Here is a 14,530-nt window from a genome sequence, read left to right on the forward strand (position 1 = left end):
ACGTTGTTTATTTGTCAATAGTGCGATGCTCTTTAATTTTTTAACAACACAGTCAAAATGATATATTAAAAATTTGTAAGGAGCCCATAGTTTCAAATTGCATTCTCTCATATATTCAGATGGGGAAAGCTACATGAAATTTGTAAGGAAAATAATCCAAAGAGAGAAGAAAGAAACGGGAAAGTAATAGGAAATTAATTATAATTTATGCGTAATAAAAGCTCAAAGTAGGAAAGTCATATATTTACTTTCACTCAACACTACTCTCTGTTTAATTCAGTCACAAAAATTTCCTTCATACATGGCTTCATCATCTTCTTCTTCTTCTTCCGGCCTTACTGCTCAAAGCAAATATGAGGTCTTCCTCAGTTTCAGAGGGGAGGACACTCGTAATGGCTTTACCAGCCATCTAGCTGCAGCTTTACACCGGAAACAAATACAATTCTTCATTGACGATGAAGAACTTAAGAAAGGTGATGAGATTTCGCCTACCATTTTGAAGGCAATCGAAACATCAGATATTTCGATAATTATCTTCTCAAAAGACTATGCTGCTTCCAAATGGTGCCTCAATGAGCTTGTCAAGATTCTTGATTGCAAGAAAATAAATGGCCAAATTGTGATACCGGTTTTCTACCAAGTGGATCCATCTAATGTGCGAAAACAGAGTGGGAGTTTCGGAGAAGCTTTTGACGAGTATGAAAAGAACTTTCCAAATATGGTTCAAAAATGGAGGGACGCATTGACCCAAGCATCAAATATATCTGGATATCATGAGTCCAGGACTTTCAGGTCACTCTTTTTAACTCTTCCTATTCCTCGTATAATTTGGCATTTTTTCTTTTAATCAATAAAAGAACATTAATGCTTTATAGCCTGAGCTACGCTTATGTTGGATTAGGATATGATCAAATTATGAGAGGATCCTTTCCTGGGCATGTTTGGGATTGCTTTAGTTTCCTAAATAATATTGCCTGAGTTTCCTAAATAATATGCTTTATAAATATTTTGGTAAAATGTTTGGTAATTTTACATTATTAAATAGTCACTTTACAAATAATTTATCATATATATTTGATAAGTTAACCACTACAGCGCATTAGAAAATATAAATAGAAAGTTAAAATTTTTTAAAAATATTATCAATGCTAATTAAAGAAATAAATATACCATTGTTCCGTAATTCATGTCTTATTATCTCATAACAATTTGCCAGGAACGAGGCGGAACTAGTGGAAAACATTGTTGAAGATATTTCCCAGAAATTGGAAGATATGTCAAACTCAACTGATTTAGATAGCTTCGTCGGATTAAATTCACGAATTGAGGAAATGAAATCACTGCTGTGTCTCGAATCTCACGATGTTCGAATCGTAGGAATTTGGGGCATGGGCGGTGTCGGTAAAACAACCATTGCTAGTGTTGTTTTCCATCAAATATCAAGAGACTTTCAAGGCAAGTGCTTCGTGGCGGACGTCAGAGAAGAATCAAATAAAATGGGAGTCATTCACGTTCGAGATGAGGTTATTTCTCGAGTATTAGGAGAAAATCTCAAAATAGGAACCCCCACTATACCCCAGAATATCCGGAAAAGGCTCCAACGGATCAAAGTGTTGATCGTTCTTGATGATGTTCATGATGGATTCGCTCAATTAGAAAATTTAGTTGGAGGGTCTGATAAATTTAGCCCTGGAAGTAGAATCATTATAACTACTAGAGATAAACGAGTACTTGATAAATGTGGAGTGGATAACATATTTGAGGTCAAGGGATTGCAACACAGTAAAGCTCTCGAGCTCTTTTGTAGAAAAGCCTTTAGACAAAACAATCGCTCTCATGATCTTCTTGAGCTCTCACAGGAAGTAGTGTGTTATGCCGATGGCAATCCGTTGGCTCTCGAAGTTTTGGGTTCTTCCCTTCACCAAAAGAGCAAACAGCAATGGGAAGATAAATTGCACAACTTGAAATTGATTTCAGAACCGAGTATTTATAAGGTGTTGAAAATCAGTTATGATGAGCTGAATTCAGGAGAGAAGGAAATATTTCTTGACATCGCATGTTTCTTTAATGGAGAATATATAGACTTCGTGACAAGGATACAAGACGATCCTATGTCCATACGTGATCGACTGAACATTCTCATTGACAAGTCACTCATCACAATATCGTCATATGGGAATCGGCTACGGATGCATGATTTATTGCAAGAGATGGGTCAGATAATCGTTCGCCAAGAATCTGTCAAAGAACCATGCAAACGTAGCAGGCTGTGGGATCACAATGATGTCTATCACGTGCTAAAGAAAAATAAGGTAAGAATCACTGATTTGACTTTTACTATTAATTTTTCTTCTCCAAAGCGAGAAATTTTAGAATACATAAGAGGTACATACAATAAGTAAATAATATTATAACATATGTGTATTTAGTTTGAAAAACTATTATGTAAGTAGTGGTTATATTAAATTCAACTACGCATGGCATGTATGTATCAATTAGTTATAATACAGAGATATTCTAAAATTTTTTCTCCAAAACCAAGTTTTAATTTGCCAAAATTATCCTTAGTCGATGTTACTTACAAGGCCCCTAAATTGCTTTTTGCGCCCATTCACTATAATATCATTTAAAACTTTTGTTGAACAACTTAGGAGCATCGCAAGCAAATTACTTGGTAATAGAAAACACATCTTTCAAAATAAAAAGCCTAGGTTAGTTTTTAGGCAATTAAACGTAATGAGATTATCATTGCAATCAATGAAATTAGATTAACCAATAGGGAATCCAAAAGCTTGTTAATTAGCATGGATTGTACAGTGGTGCATGAATTCGTTTACCTTTCATAATCTCAGCTTTGAGACTAAACTTTTGCATGAACTTTAATTTACTTGCAATAGAATGGTAATCTTAAATTTATTCTTAAAAATGTGAAAATTTTAACTTATTCTCTAAAATATATTAAATTCAACTACTGATTAATATTGGCTTAGGGTCCGTTTGTGATTGTTTTTAAAGGCTTAAAAGTGATTTTAAAAATATAAAAGCAAATTTTAGTGCTTGATAAAAAAAAAATCAAAATCACTTTTGTCAAAATCAGCCCCTCTTACAACTGATTTTGAAAAGTAGGGAATGAGTAACTTTTAGATTCTGATTTTAAGAATCAATTTTATCCTTTAATACAATTTCATAATTATCCTTAAAATTATTACCTAAACCCAAAATTATCGTTATTCAAATTGAAAATAAAATCATATTTTAATAAAATTTTATTATAATTCATCAATATAAATTTATTAATATCAATTTGTTGGTCGATTTATTATTAAATTTGTTTCATTATATTATAAATTTAATTGTCAATTGTTTTAAGAAAAAAATAAAATCAATAGATTATAAATTTTATTTTTAGTAAAAATTATTATAATATATAATTAAAAATATTATATGTACATGTTTTTATATGTATAAGTAAATTTTATCCGACATTATGTATATTTTAGTCGTTTGTTTTCTTTCAGCAGTTTAACAATAAAATTTACCAAACGTCCATAACTGCTTTCAAAATTTACAGTACTTTTGAAAAAAAAGTTTACCTAACACTTAACTGATTTTCTTCACAATTGATTATTTTTACATCTCAGCTAACAACAATTACTTTTGAAGTTACAACATTCCCAAATTGACCCTTAATAAAATACGATAATATCCTTATTAATAAGAATAGTTAAACTTTTTATTGGTCGCATATGTTCTTTATTCCTATTGTTTCTAAAATAAAATGAATTCAAATCTTTATGTACCTCACTTACAAAAGGGTCCAGCTAAGTTGCCTCAGTGGTATGGTATCACTCTTTTTTGTCTTTTTGTGACCTGACGGTTAGATCCAACTAAAGAATTGCAAAAGTAAAAGTAACGGTATGATGTATTTACTTAGGTAATTAACATTGCAGTCCCTCTAATTTTATAAAATGTCAGAAATAATAATATTATTATTATTTTACCCTCCCATCCCATCAATGGTTATCCTCATCTCTACTTCTCATGCAACCCGTGATTCATATTTAGACTTTCATGTTTTTTTTTTCTTTGTATCGTAGTTGTTTTATTTTATTTCTTTTAGTAAATATTTTTATTTATTGGCTAAGTTATTAAATAATACGAATAAGGAAGATATAGGGAATTTTGAGAGCATTTTTTATTATTGATATTGGGTGATTATAATGTATGATTTAGTTGCGCATCCATGAGAGCCACAACCTCTTAAATACAACAAAGCCTATGAACTTTAGAAAGATAAATCCCTTAATTTATTCCACAAGTACATCAATATTTTATAATTCTCTAATTATTACTATTATTTCCATGTCTACTTCTATAATTAATTATCCATAATATTGAGAAAGTATATCACATTAAAATTGAGTATAAAAATGATTAGGAGATATTATTATCTTGTTTTTCGTGTAAATTAGATAAGGTTTTATAAAAATTTTGACAATATCAAAATGAAAAATAAATAAATATTAAATAAATGCTTGGATAGTTGTTTAAATTTCATTATGGAGTTTATAAATAATATTTTCAAAATAATAAATTTCTATATGTAAATCTGAAATTATGTAAAATTATTTATACCTTATTACACGTACAAAGCTGATAAATTATTTATTTAATGTGAAAAAAAATGCATTGTATAATATTTATTCTATTACTTAAATTTAAAATTATAAAGAATGAAACTTAAATTTAAAATTGTAAAGAATGAATTAATAGATTATGGGAGAATACCTTTAAAAAAAAAGATTAAAATTAACTAACATTTTAGGGTTTGGGTTTCATCAATTGGATTTGAGATTAGCAACAACTGGATTTCAGATTGGGGTTTGGTGATTTTACTGAATTTTGTATATTTTATTTTATTTTTTATTAACTATTTGTAAGTAGAAAGAAAATTAATTTAAATTTTTTATATTCCAAATTATATTTTTTTCCCAATAAATGATGACGTAGAATGTGAATATCCCTTTAAGAGTTAATTTTATTTTTCTGTGTAAGCATAAAAATGTTAAGGGTGATATGGTATTTTTGTTGGTCAAAAAGAAATTTATTAAAATATTTAGGTTTATGTTGAAATTTCTTAAAACATTTAGGTGTTATTGAAATTAATCTATATTTTTTTATAGAAGAAATTAATCTATATAAAATATAAAATTTTGACTTTCCATGAGTTAGTTAACTGTAAAAAAAAAAATATATATATAATATTACATTTTTGGCTGCTAAAATTTATGAAACGATAATTATATTTTAGAATAAATTAAAGTTTCTATATTTCTAGAGATAAATTAAAAATTGTCATTCTAATTATGGAATAAATTGAAGTTTACCCTAAATTTTTAGATAAAAATAAAATAAAAATAGCTAAAAACTAAAAAGTAGAAGAGAGGAGGATGATCACCAATGAATTCAAATAACCCAACACTTAGGCTATGTTTAGAAGACCAGATTAGACTCAATTAACTTTTAGGATTAGATTCGATTGGCTTATACTAGATTATATAATCTTCTCTCCTATTAGGTATAGAGTTAGAAAAGACTATGTAAATTTTAATCTAATGACACTAAAATAACTATTTAAATAATATATTTATTTTAAAAAAAGTTAAATTAAATATTTAATATTATTGTAAATAAATAATTGAATTCTTTTTTATGTTTGATATCACATACTAGTGAAAATAAATTATTGAATAAAATTTTGATATTATTAGCAAATTTAGATTAAAATAGTTAATCCTATTTAAACCCATGTGAAAATGAGGATTAATAATCCCATGAATGTTAGACTAAAATTTAGACTAATTTATTAGTCATGACAGTCAAACATCACTCTGGATTGTATTTTTTTTTTATCCTTTAAATTAGTCTAATTCCACCTTTTATCCAATGTCCAAACATAGTTGTATGTATGTACGTGTGGGGGCCTTCATTTTTTTTTTTTCATGTTAAAACACTTTTAAACCGTGAGGTTTAATATAGTCAGTTATTAAGCCTATTAAACCACACGACTTTATTGTGTATTGAAAATTAACTCTATTAAGTCGTACGGCTTAACAACGTGTCTGCATTAAAATAAAATAAGGGCATCCGCATCTAAGAATGATTATATATATATACACACACACACGATTAGGAAGCTCTTAATCAAATTTTCAAAAGTTTTGGTAAATTTTATGCTTACTCACTCTTTGCTTATGTTGTTAGGGGACCGATAAAATTGAAGGCATATTCCTTGATCTGTCCAAGATAAATGATATTCATCTAAATTCTCAAACCTTTGCAAAAATGTCCAATCTCAGATTGCTTAAATTCTATATGCCCAAGCCTAATGATGTTCAAATTATAAGCTCTAAAGTGCATCTTGATCAAGGTTTGGAATATTTTCCTGAGGATATGAGGTATCTTCATTGGCACGGATATCCTTTGAAAACACTACCATTTGATGTTGAATTGGAGAACCTTGTTGAGCTCAATTTGCCTTACAGTAAAATTGAGCAAATTTGGGAAGGAAAAAAGGTATGGTGTTCTAGTACCAAAACATTAATTACTTTTTTCTTCTTTAAATAATATAAAATTAATTGTGAAATTCAGTGGTACTAATTTAATATAATCTGTTTATTTTTTGTTACAGAAAGCTTTCAAGTTAAAATCTATTGATCTTGGCCATTCCCAATATCTTACTAGAATGCCAGACCTGTCGGAAACTCCAAATCTTGAGAGAATAAACTTTTTGAATTGTACGAACTTAGCTTGTGTTCCCTCATCAATCCAAAATTTCAACCATCTCACTGAGCTGTGTTTTAGGGGCTGCAAAAGTCTTAGGTCATTTCCAAGCAACCTTCATTTTGTTTGTCCAATAAGTATTGATTTCTCCTCCTGTGTTAATCTCACAGAGTTCCCACAGATTTCTGGGAATATAAAGACGCTATACTTATTCGAGACGGCAATAGAAGAAGTTCCCTCATCAATAGAATGCCTAACTAATCTTACACTCTTAACTATAAGTAGATGCACAAGGCTGAAAAGGGTTTCAACTAGCATCTGTAAATTGAAATCTCTGATTTGGCTTTCTGTTCACGGGTGCTTAAACCTCGGGAGTTTCCCAGAAAGCTTGGAGAAGATGGAACATTTAAATCAAATCAATTTAGGCAGGGCTAAAATTACAGAGCAGCGACCATCTTCATTTGAAAATGTAGAAGGGCTTGGAACGCAGGGCTTAGAGGGCTGTTCTGAACCAGATAATATTGGCAATTTAAAATTTCATGAGTACGTGGGTGCACATGGATCTGCCACTAGTCAACTACCACCCTTATTATCAGGTTTGGGGTCACTGCCTGCATCGTTGTTATCCGGTTTATCTTCATTGAATTGGTTAGATTTAGATAACTGTGGTTTAACGGCTATTCCGCAAGAGATTGGCTGTCTATCGTCATTGGAATGGTTGCATCTAAGTGGAAATAACTTTGAGAGTTTACCGGCAAGTATCAAGCAACTTTCACGGCTGAGAGAACTTTTCTTGAGCGATTGCAATATGCTTCAGTCATTACCAGAGCTCCCACCAAGTTTGGAATTATTAGATGCAAGTAATTGCCAGCGACTACAATCTTTGCCAGAGATTCCATCATGTCTAGAAGAACTAGATGCATCCCTACTTGAAAAGCTATCCAAACACTCCCGTAATGAAGTTGAATTTCACTTTTCGAGGCATCAAATCACTTCGTCCAGTGAGTTCTGGCTTATTAATTGCTCGAAACTGGCTGAAGAAGCAAACAGGAATTTGGCAGATTCACAACTAAGGATTCAGCATATGGCAATTGCATCACTGAGACGACTTTATGAATTGGAAATGGTATATATATGTAATTCTCTCTCTTCTCTCCGATCCTCTCTCCCTCTTCATTACATCCGAAATCATAATTTTTTTACAGGAACGCGGTAGACTCGGGGGTCCCAGCATAATTTTACCAGGGAGCGAGATTCCAGAGTGGTTCAGCAATCAAAGTTCAGGATCTTTATTAACTCTTCAAATGCCGCAACATTGTCGTCAAACTTTAGTTGGGTTTGCTTTCTGTGCTGTTCTCGTGTCATGTGATTCAGAACGGAGTGGGTTTGACGTCGACTTTCGATACAGCTTTGAAACGAAGACTCTCGGTAGAAGGAAACGTGGTCGTCGCTGTTGCTTTGAGGAAGGATGGGTTGGTGGTTATCAGGTGACTAAAACGGATCATGTCGTGCTTGGGTTTAGTCCCTGCGGGAAAGTTGGGTTTCCTGATGATAACCACCACACAACTGTCTCCTTTGAGTTCCTCTCGAGAGTGGACAAGGTGAAATGTTATGGGGTGTGTCCGGTATATGCAAATCCCAACGAGACCAAACCCAACACTTTTACCCTCAATTTTGCTACCCAAGTTTGGAAATTGGATGATATGGCGAGCGCAAGTGGAACTTCTGATGAAGAGGAATTGGAACCGAGTCCCAAGAGAATTTGCAGAGACGACGAAGTCAACACTCCCTAACAAATGAGTCACTCCTTCTCACATACTCTTTTCCCTTAGGTATGTCTAAAATGCTCCAATTGATCTCTATTTCTTTATCCTTTTTATTAATTTTTCCTTAATAATTAATCTCTTCCTCTCAACACCTAAAAAAAGAGAAGATCTTCCCTTGGTGAAATAAATTTGATTTAATTTAATTTGGATTTCTGTTTTAACCCCCATGTCGTTTAAAATTTTTATCCTAGATTGTCGTTGTCAATATTAACCGTATACAAAAGCACTTATCATTTTGCGCTATAAAATATTTTACTTCGTAAGCATTAAGGTGAATTAAATTCTTGAGATGTGAGAAAAGTTCAGATAGTTTAATCTTCTTATTCTTGCTTTCAGTATTGTTTAGATTGCCATATGATTTTTGCAGATGTTTAATACTAATAAATTCTTCAGATGCGGGTGCTTTTATTTTTTTAAATGCAGATATGTTTTTAAGCCATATAATAAGAAAATTAAAAATCGATATGCCTTAAAAAAATATCCGTATGAAAAAAAAAATGAGGTTGTCCGCAATAGAGAAGGACTCATATATTTATTTCGCACGACTGATTTTGACATGACTTATATAATTGATTTTAATCACGCCATTGTAGAATTTTTCGTTATTTAATTGTAAGTCTCCTAACTCCTTCCCCAAATCCAATACCTGCTAAGAGTCGGTTAAGTTGTATTTATTTCTATTCACTCACGGAAAATTTTCCAAGATTCTAATCTCACACACTAGCGGACCCCCGAAAGTTTAATATTCCAGAAACAAAAGAAATTATAACACGACCTCGTTTCAATTTGCAAGTGGAAGCAGTGAAGGCTACAGCAACAATTCGAAGAAGGGAAAACTTTCTGAGGAAGTTCAAAATAAACCAGATGAATTTGCGAAAGCCAGCCTTGCAAATTTGCCTCCAAAGTATTCATCAATCCGATTCCAAGTTATCCAGAAGCCAGCTGCGGTCTCTGACTCCAAAGTTAATGCAAAATCAGAGACAACAAACCAGAGGAAAGCTCTGGACTACAATCACTCCGCCAGAACTACCACAGTGTTGATGAGCAGTAAATCTTAGCATTCTAACCGCCATTTGTATAATTAAATGCTGTGCTAAAGATTGTTTAATTGGACACTAATTTCTGACAAACTGACGATAGGCAAAGTCGGATTAGTTTGGAGGTTATGCATGCATGGCGGAGATATTAAATTAAAGGCTTACGGCTGCTGAGCTTTGTAGGTACAGTAGTTGCTTTCAATTTCTTTGATATGATGTGTTAGCAGCTGTTGTCAATGGCTTCAAACATCATCTTCTTGCCTTAATCATCAAGCAATTTTATTATTTTTGTTATTTCTTCGCTTTAAAGTTTGAAACTTTGAATTGGTTGTAAATGTTTTGATAAAAATTAACGCCGTTTGATCAATCAAGGAGAACGGAGGGAAATCATCAGCATTTGTTGCATAATCACGCACAACAGTCCCGAGTCCCGCTTTGCCAGCACACTGCAGCATCTATGTTCAACTTGAACTAAGGTGGCGGCAATCAGATGTAATTCAAATCCTTCGTTATGACCATAAGTTATTAGAACCTTTTTCGATATGACCGTCAACAGCAAAGTGAGACTTCTCCCCATGGGACTCTTGTGACCACACAGCTAATGGCTTGTCAAACTCATTTGAGAGCAGAGCTTGGTTACTAGAACCCCACACTGCCCAGCCCCAAATCACAAATACTAGCACGCAACGATAGTGACCACAAAGATTCACCTGACCAACTGCTGCAAACTCCTTAAAAAAGAGAATGTTTCCAAAAAGCCACAGTCAAAACTCGCAATGAAAGCCACATCAGAATCAAGAGGAAGCGGAAGAGACTTGTTTATGTACCAGGAGATTTGCAGTTGGTAACAAATCTGAAACAGCTCGCCTAAGAAATACTTCAACCCTTGGAGGAATCTGAAGTTGCCAAGGAAAACACCACATATTGTATTGTTAATCTTTGTAGCTGACCAATCGAGAGAGAAAGAAAGAGATGATGGCTCTGTTAGCAGCTAGTTTAGTGGGGTTATTGTTAGTTAGTGACACAGATTATTAATTCTATTTATATTTAAATTTTAAAATTTCTTAATCCCGATCAAATTTTATTATTAAGTCTTTGTCAGCTTATAATAATTAATTAAACGAAATGACATTATTCTAAATGCCCGGCCAAAATAAAAATCAAAGCCTTTTTATGGAGTTTAGCGGCATATTGTTATTCCATTGTTTGAAACACAGTCGTCTAATTACTGTTAAAAAAAATGACTCGTTTTTATTTTATGGTTTATTGAAAGTTCCTCCATGAAAACAAGAAAAGGAAACTTAGGAAACTAGAAAGTCATAGGAAAATCAATTGGTAGAAAATAGACTTACATTCTGATACCAAATTTCAGAAATTTGCTTCATGGCTTCAACGCCATCTTCTTCTTGCAAATATGATGTCTTCCTCAGTTTCAGAGGGGAGGATACTCGTTGTAATTTTACTAGTCATCTCTACGCTGCTTTTTGTCAGAAGAAGATCAAAACATATATTGATGATGAAGAGATTAGCAGGGGAGAAAAGATTTCACCTGCCATTTCGAAGGCAATCCAAGGCTCAAAGGTTTCGATAATCATTTTCTCGAAGGACTATGCTTCTTCAGATTGGTGCCTGAATGAACTTGTCAAGATTCTTGACTGCAAGAAAATAAATGGTCAAATTGTTATTCCAGTTTTCTATCACGTAGATCCATCGGATGTACGGAAGCAAAATGGAAGTTTTCGGGATCCGTTTGTTGAGCATGAAAAACAGTTCAAGAACATGCCAGAAAAGATTCAGAAATGGAGGGCTGCGTTGACCGAAGAATCCAATCTGTCTGGATGGGATTCCATGACAATCAGGTATCTGTTAACCATTCATGTATTCTGTTAAAGAAAAATTTGTATGTGTCTCGTTGTTCTGTTTCTGTCAGTATAATTTAAATTTAACTACGTTCTGTCCATCTTCGCACCTGCTAGGTCTGAGGCACAACTCGTAAACAAAATTGTGGGTGATGTTTTGAAGAAATTGAAATCATCAGTAAAAAAGAACCAACACCCCTTTAATCAATTTTCTGCATTCATTCAGGTTATATTGTCTTATAGGTTTTTATTATATAGTTCTTTTCTCCAATCCGTTCAGTCTTGTAAGTCAAGAAATTGGGATGAGAAGAGCAAACAAGCTTCCTTCAATAAGAAGGAACATGATGATGAGAGTCTCTCTAGAGATGAAGTGGAAATGGTCATACGAAAGTTGACACTTTTTTGCAGCTCTGAAGATGAGGAGCTTCCACAGAAGCTGGGTTCTGCTGAGCTTTCGTGGTTGTTTGAGGAGAAAGAGCCAAGCTTGGAGGAGGTCAGGAGGTGAAAGAAGCTTTTGATGTGTTTGATGAGAACAAAGATGGCTTAATTGATGCCATGGAGTTGCAGAGAGTGCTCTGTATTTTGGGCTTGAAAAAGGGATTTAAGCTGGAGAATTGCAAGAAAATGATCAAAACTTTTGATAAAAATGGAGATGGAAGGATAGATTTTAAGGAATTTGTAAAGTTTATGGAGAAGAGCTTTGTTGAATCATAACTCATTTCTGAAAAATAAATAAAAGTACAGAACTTGATATAATATTTTCAACATATTCTTTTTTTTTTCCCCTCTGTTGTTGTGATATGAATATCTATGTAATTTTCTTTGCATCTTTCTCAAATCCACATTAAATCTTCACCAGTAGTCTGCACAACATCTCATTTGACTGGCGTAGAACTCATAAACTTCTCAGCCTCATCAAGCAGACCGGCCTTCAAATACTTGCACTAGACCCAAGTGGCCACAAGCAGGGAGAACCCCAACAAAAGTTACATGGTTAGAACATTCGTCTCTGCAACCAACATACCTGTCCCGAAACATAGTCTGAGAGTCCATACATATGATTAATAAATGGATCCCCCTAAGTTACGTTTAACGAAACATACAGCCGATGACATGATTAGTTGACCAATAATTATATGCCAGGTAAACATAATAATAATAAAATAGAACTGATTTAAGCGGTTGGAAGTCGGTCATCAAAAGAAGTCAACGCAGGCAACACCCTTCTACAGGCGGTTCTCTGCCGTCAACTTTTCTGGTTTCTCCGACGACTCAATCCTTCCCATTAAGTTAGAATCCCAATTTTGCAGGCTCAAATCTTTCCTGGCTACTGCCAAACCCAAAACCCACATCAATGATAATCATCATCATCACACTGAAAAACACACACAATCTCTTCATCATCATCATTAAAATCCAACTTCAAAGTTAGAGTTTTTTTTATTCCAAATAAAACCCATATGGGAAACTCGGCTTGGAGACTGCAAAATCAGTTTCTAGTTGTGATTCCTCTCCTCCTTTGCCATTTTCTTTGAGTCCAAATAGAACCCAGATTAAAAAATTGATTTTAAAGAAATTCCAGGTGTGGGTCTGTTTTTGCTTCTGTTCATATTGTCGTTGTTTCCTCGAAATCGAAGTTGAAGTCGAAATCCAACTCATTTTCTTCGTCGTTGAGTTCTCCGAGTTCATGGATGGATTCACCTTCTTCTCCGCCGTCTCCACCTCAGAGAAAGGGCTGTTTTTTATGTTCTCCAAAGAGTGCTTCGAAGAAAAAGAGCAAGAAAAGTCTAATTCTTGGTGATGATCTTGATTTGCTTGTAAAGAACGATGAGTTCTTGTCGGATTTGAAATTTTTTTTGTGTTAAAGAGCAGGAAAAGATGCTGCAGAAGGCAATAAGGGAGCAAGAAAATGTTAGTGGAGACTGAAGAAGAAGAGAAGATTGTCAAATGGGCACACCAATTCAGCCGGTTTCCCATCCTTTACAGCTTTTGGACAAATTAAACACTAGCCATTGAATTAGATTTTAGCACTTTCAACGGACAAAATTTTTCATATTGTACATTACGTTAAACGTAACTTAAGGATTGCCTTAATAAATTATCATTATTGTGTACGTGATGTGAATTCCTACAGACTGTACGAAATTGTTGGATATTGTCTCAATTGTTGGGATTCGGGGCATGGGGATATAAGCAAAACTACCTTGCTACAGCTATTTTCATCAATTTTGCTGAATGTTGACATATTTGACTTGAATATGGGAAAACATTTATGACAAACCGGACAAGTTAGTAATTGCATGGTAAAAGTGTGAATATCAAATGGTAAACTTGTACTCATGCAATTAAATGCTAAACAGTGAGGCCGGTAACCATTGTCGGCAATTGTACGTACAAAATTGTTGAAAAAGCCTTCATGGGTTTAATGCATGCAATGAGAGTGGCTATCTCCACGTGATAGCAATTTATGCTCCTTTTGTCAAGATTTGCTTAACAAAATGGCGGCTTGTCTCAGCGGATTTTGAATCGCAATTGTTGGAGGTCAAAGCCATGAGATGCATATAAATAGAGCTTCATTCTTGAGAGTGAAGATATTACAAATTTTGAGAGTTGAAAGTATTTGCAAGTGAATTCTTCCAGAGTTTATATCTAACATTTTTTTGAGTCTCAAGAGGATCCATTTGAGTGTATTGGGTTTTTAAATTTTGAGAGTAATTCTTAATTTTATTACTCCTATTTCATAGTAAAATTATAAAATTATCATTTAGTTTTTATCTGTAGATATAGGCTTTAAATCAAATGACATAAATTATTGTGTCATTTTTTTTATTTTACATTTGTTTATCACTATATTTGTACTTCTCAACAAGTTGCAGTCACTATAATATTGATAGTTGCTCAACCCACACTTCCACAACACATAAAGTAAATGTTTCATGAAAAATATTAGGAGGGAGAAAAGGATATAATGTTAATGATGGATTGGAATATCACAAGGCTTTTGGGTAAGTGTGAGGCAATATAT

General features: G+C 33.2%; 1 protein-coding gene and 1 pseudogene across 1 annotated transcript; both read left to right on the forward strand.

Annotated features, from left to right (window-relative positions):
- The first annotated feature begins 301 nt into the window (after positions 1–301).
- On the forward strand, positions 302–8,576 carry LOC18047278 (disease resistance-like protein DSC1). Its single transcript, XM_006442135.2, has 5 exons — positions 302–792; positions 1,217–2,312; positions 6,265–6,576; positions 6,692–7,909; positions 7,989–8,576. The coding sequence occupies exons 1-5, from the start codon at positions 302–304 to the stop codon at positions 8,574–8,576; spliced, it is 3,705 nt and encodes a 1,234-aa protein (XP_006442198.2).
- Positions 8,577–11,029: 2,453 nt separating this feature from the next.
- On the forward strand, positions 11,030–12,219 carry LOC18047281 (annotated as a pseudogene).
- The last annotated feature ends 2,311 nt before the right edge of the window (positions 12,220–14,530 follow it).

Source organism: Citrus clementina, unplaced genomic scaffold (genome assembly GCF_000493195.1).
Source record: "Citrus clementina cultivar Clemenules unplaced genomic scaffold, Citrus_clementina_v1.0 scaffold_3, whole genome shotgun sequence".
Taxonomy (NCBI): domain Eukaryota; kingdom Viridiplantae; phylum Streptophyta; class Magnoliopsida; order Sapindales; family Rutaceae; genus Citrus; species Citrus x clementina.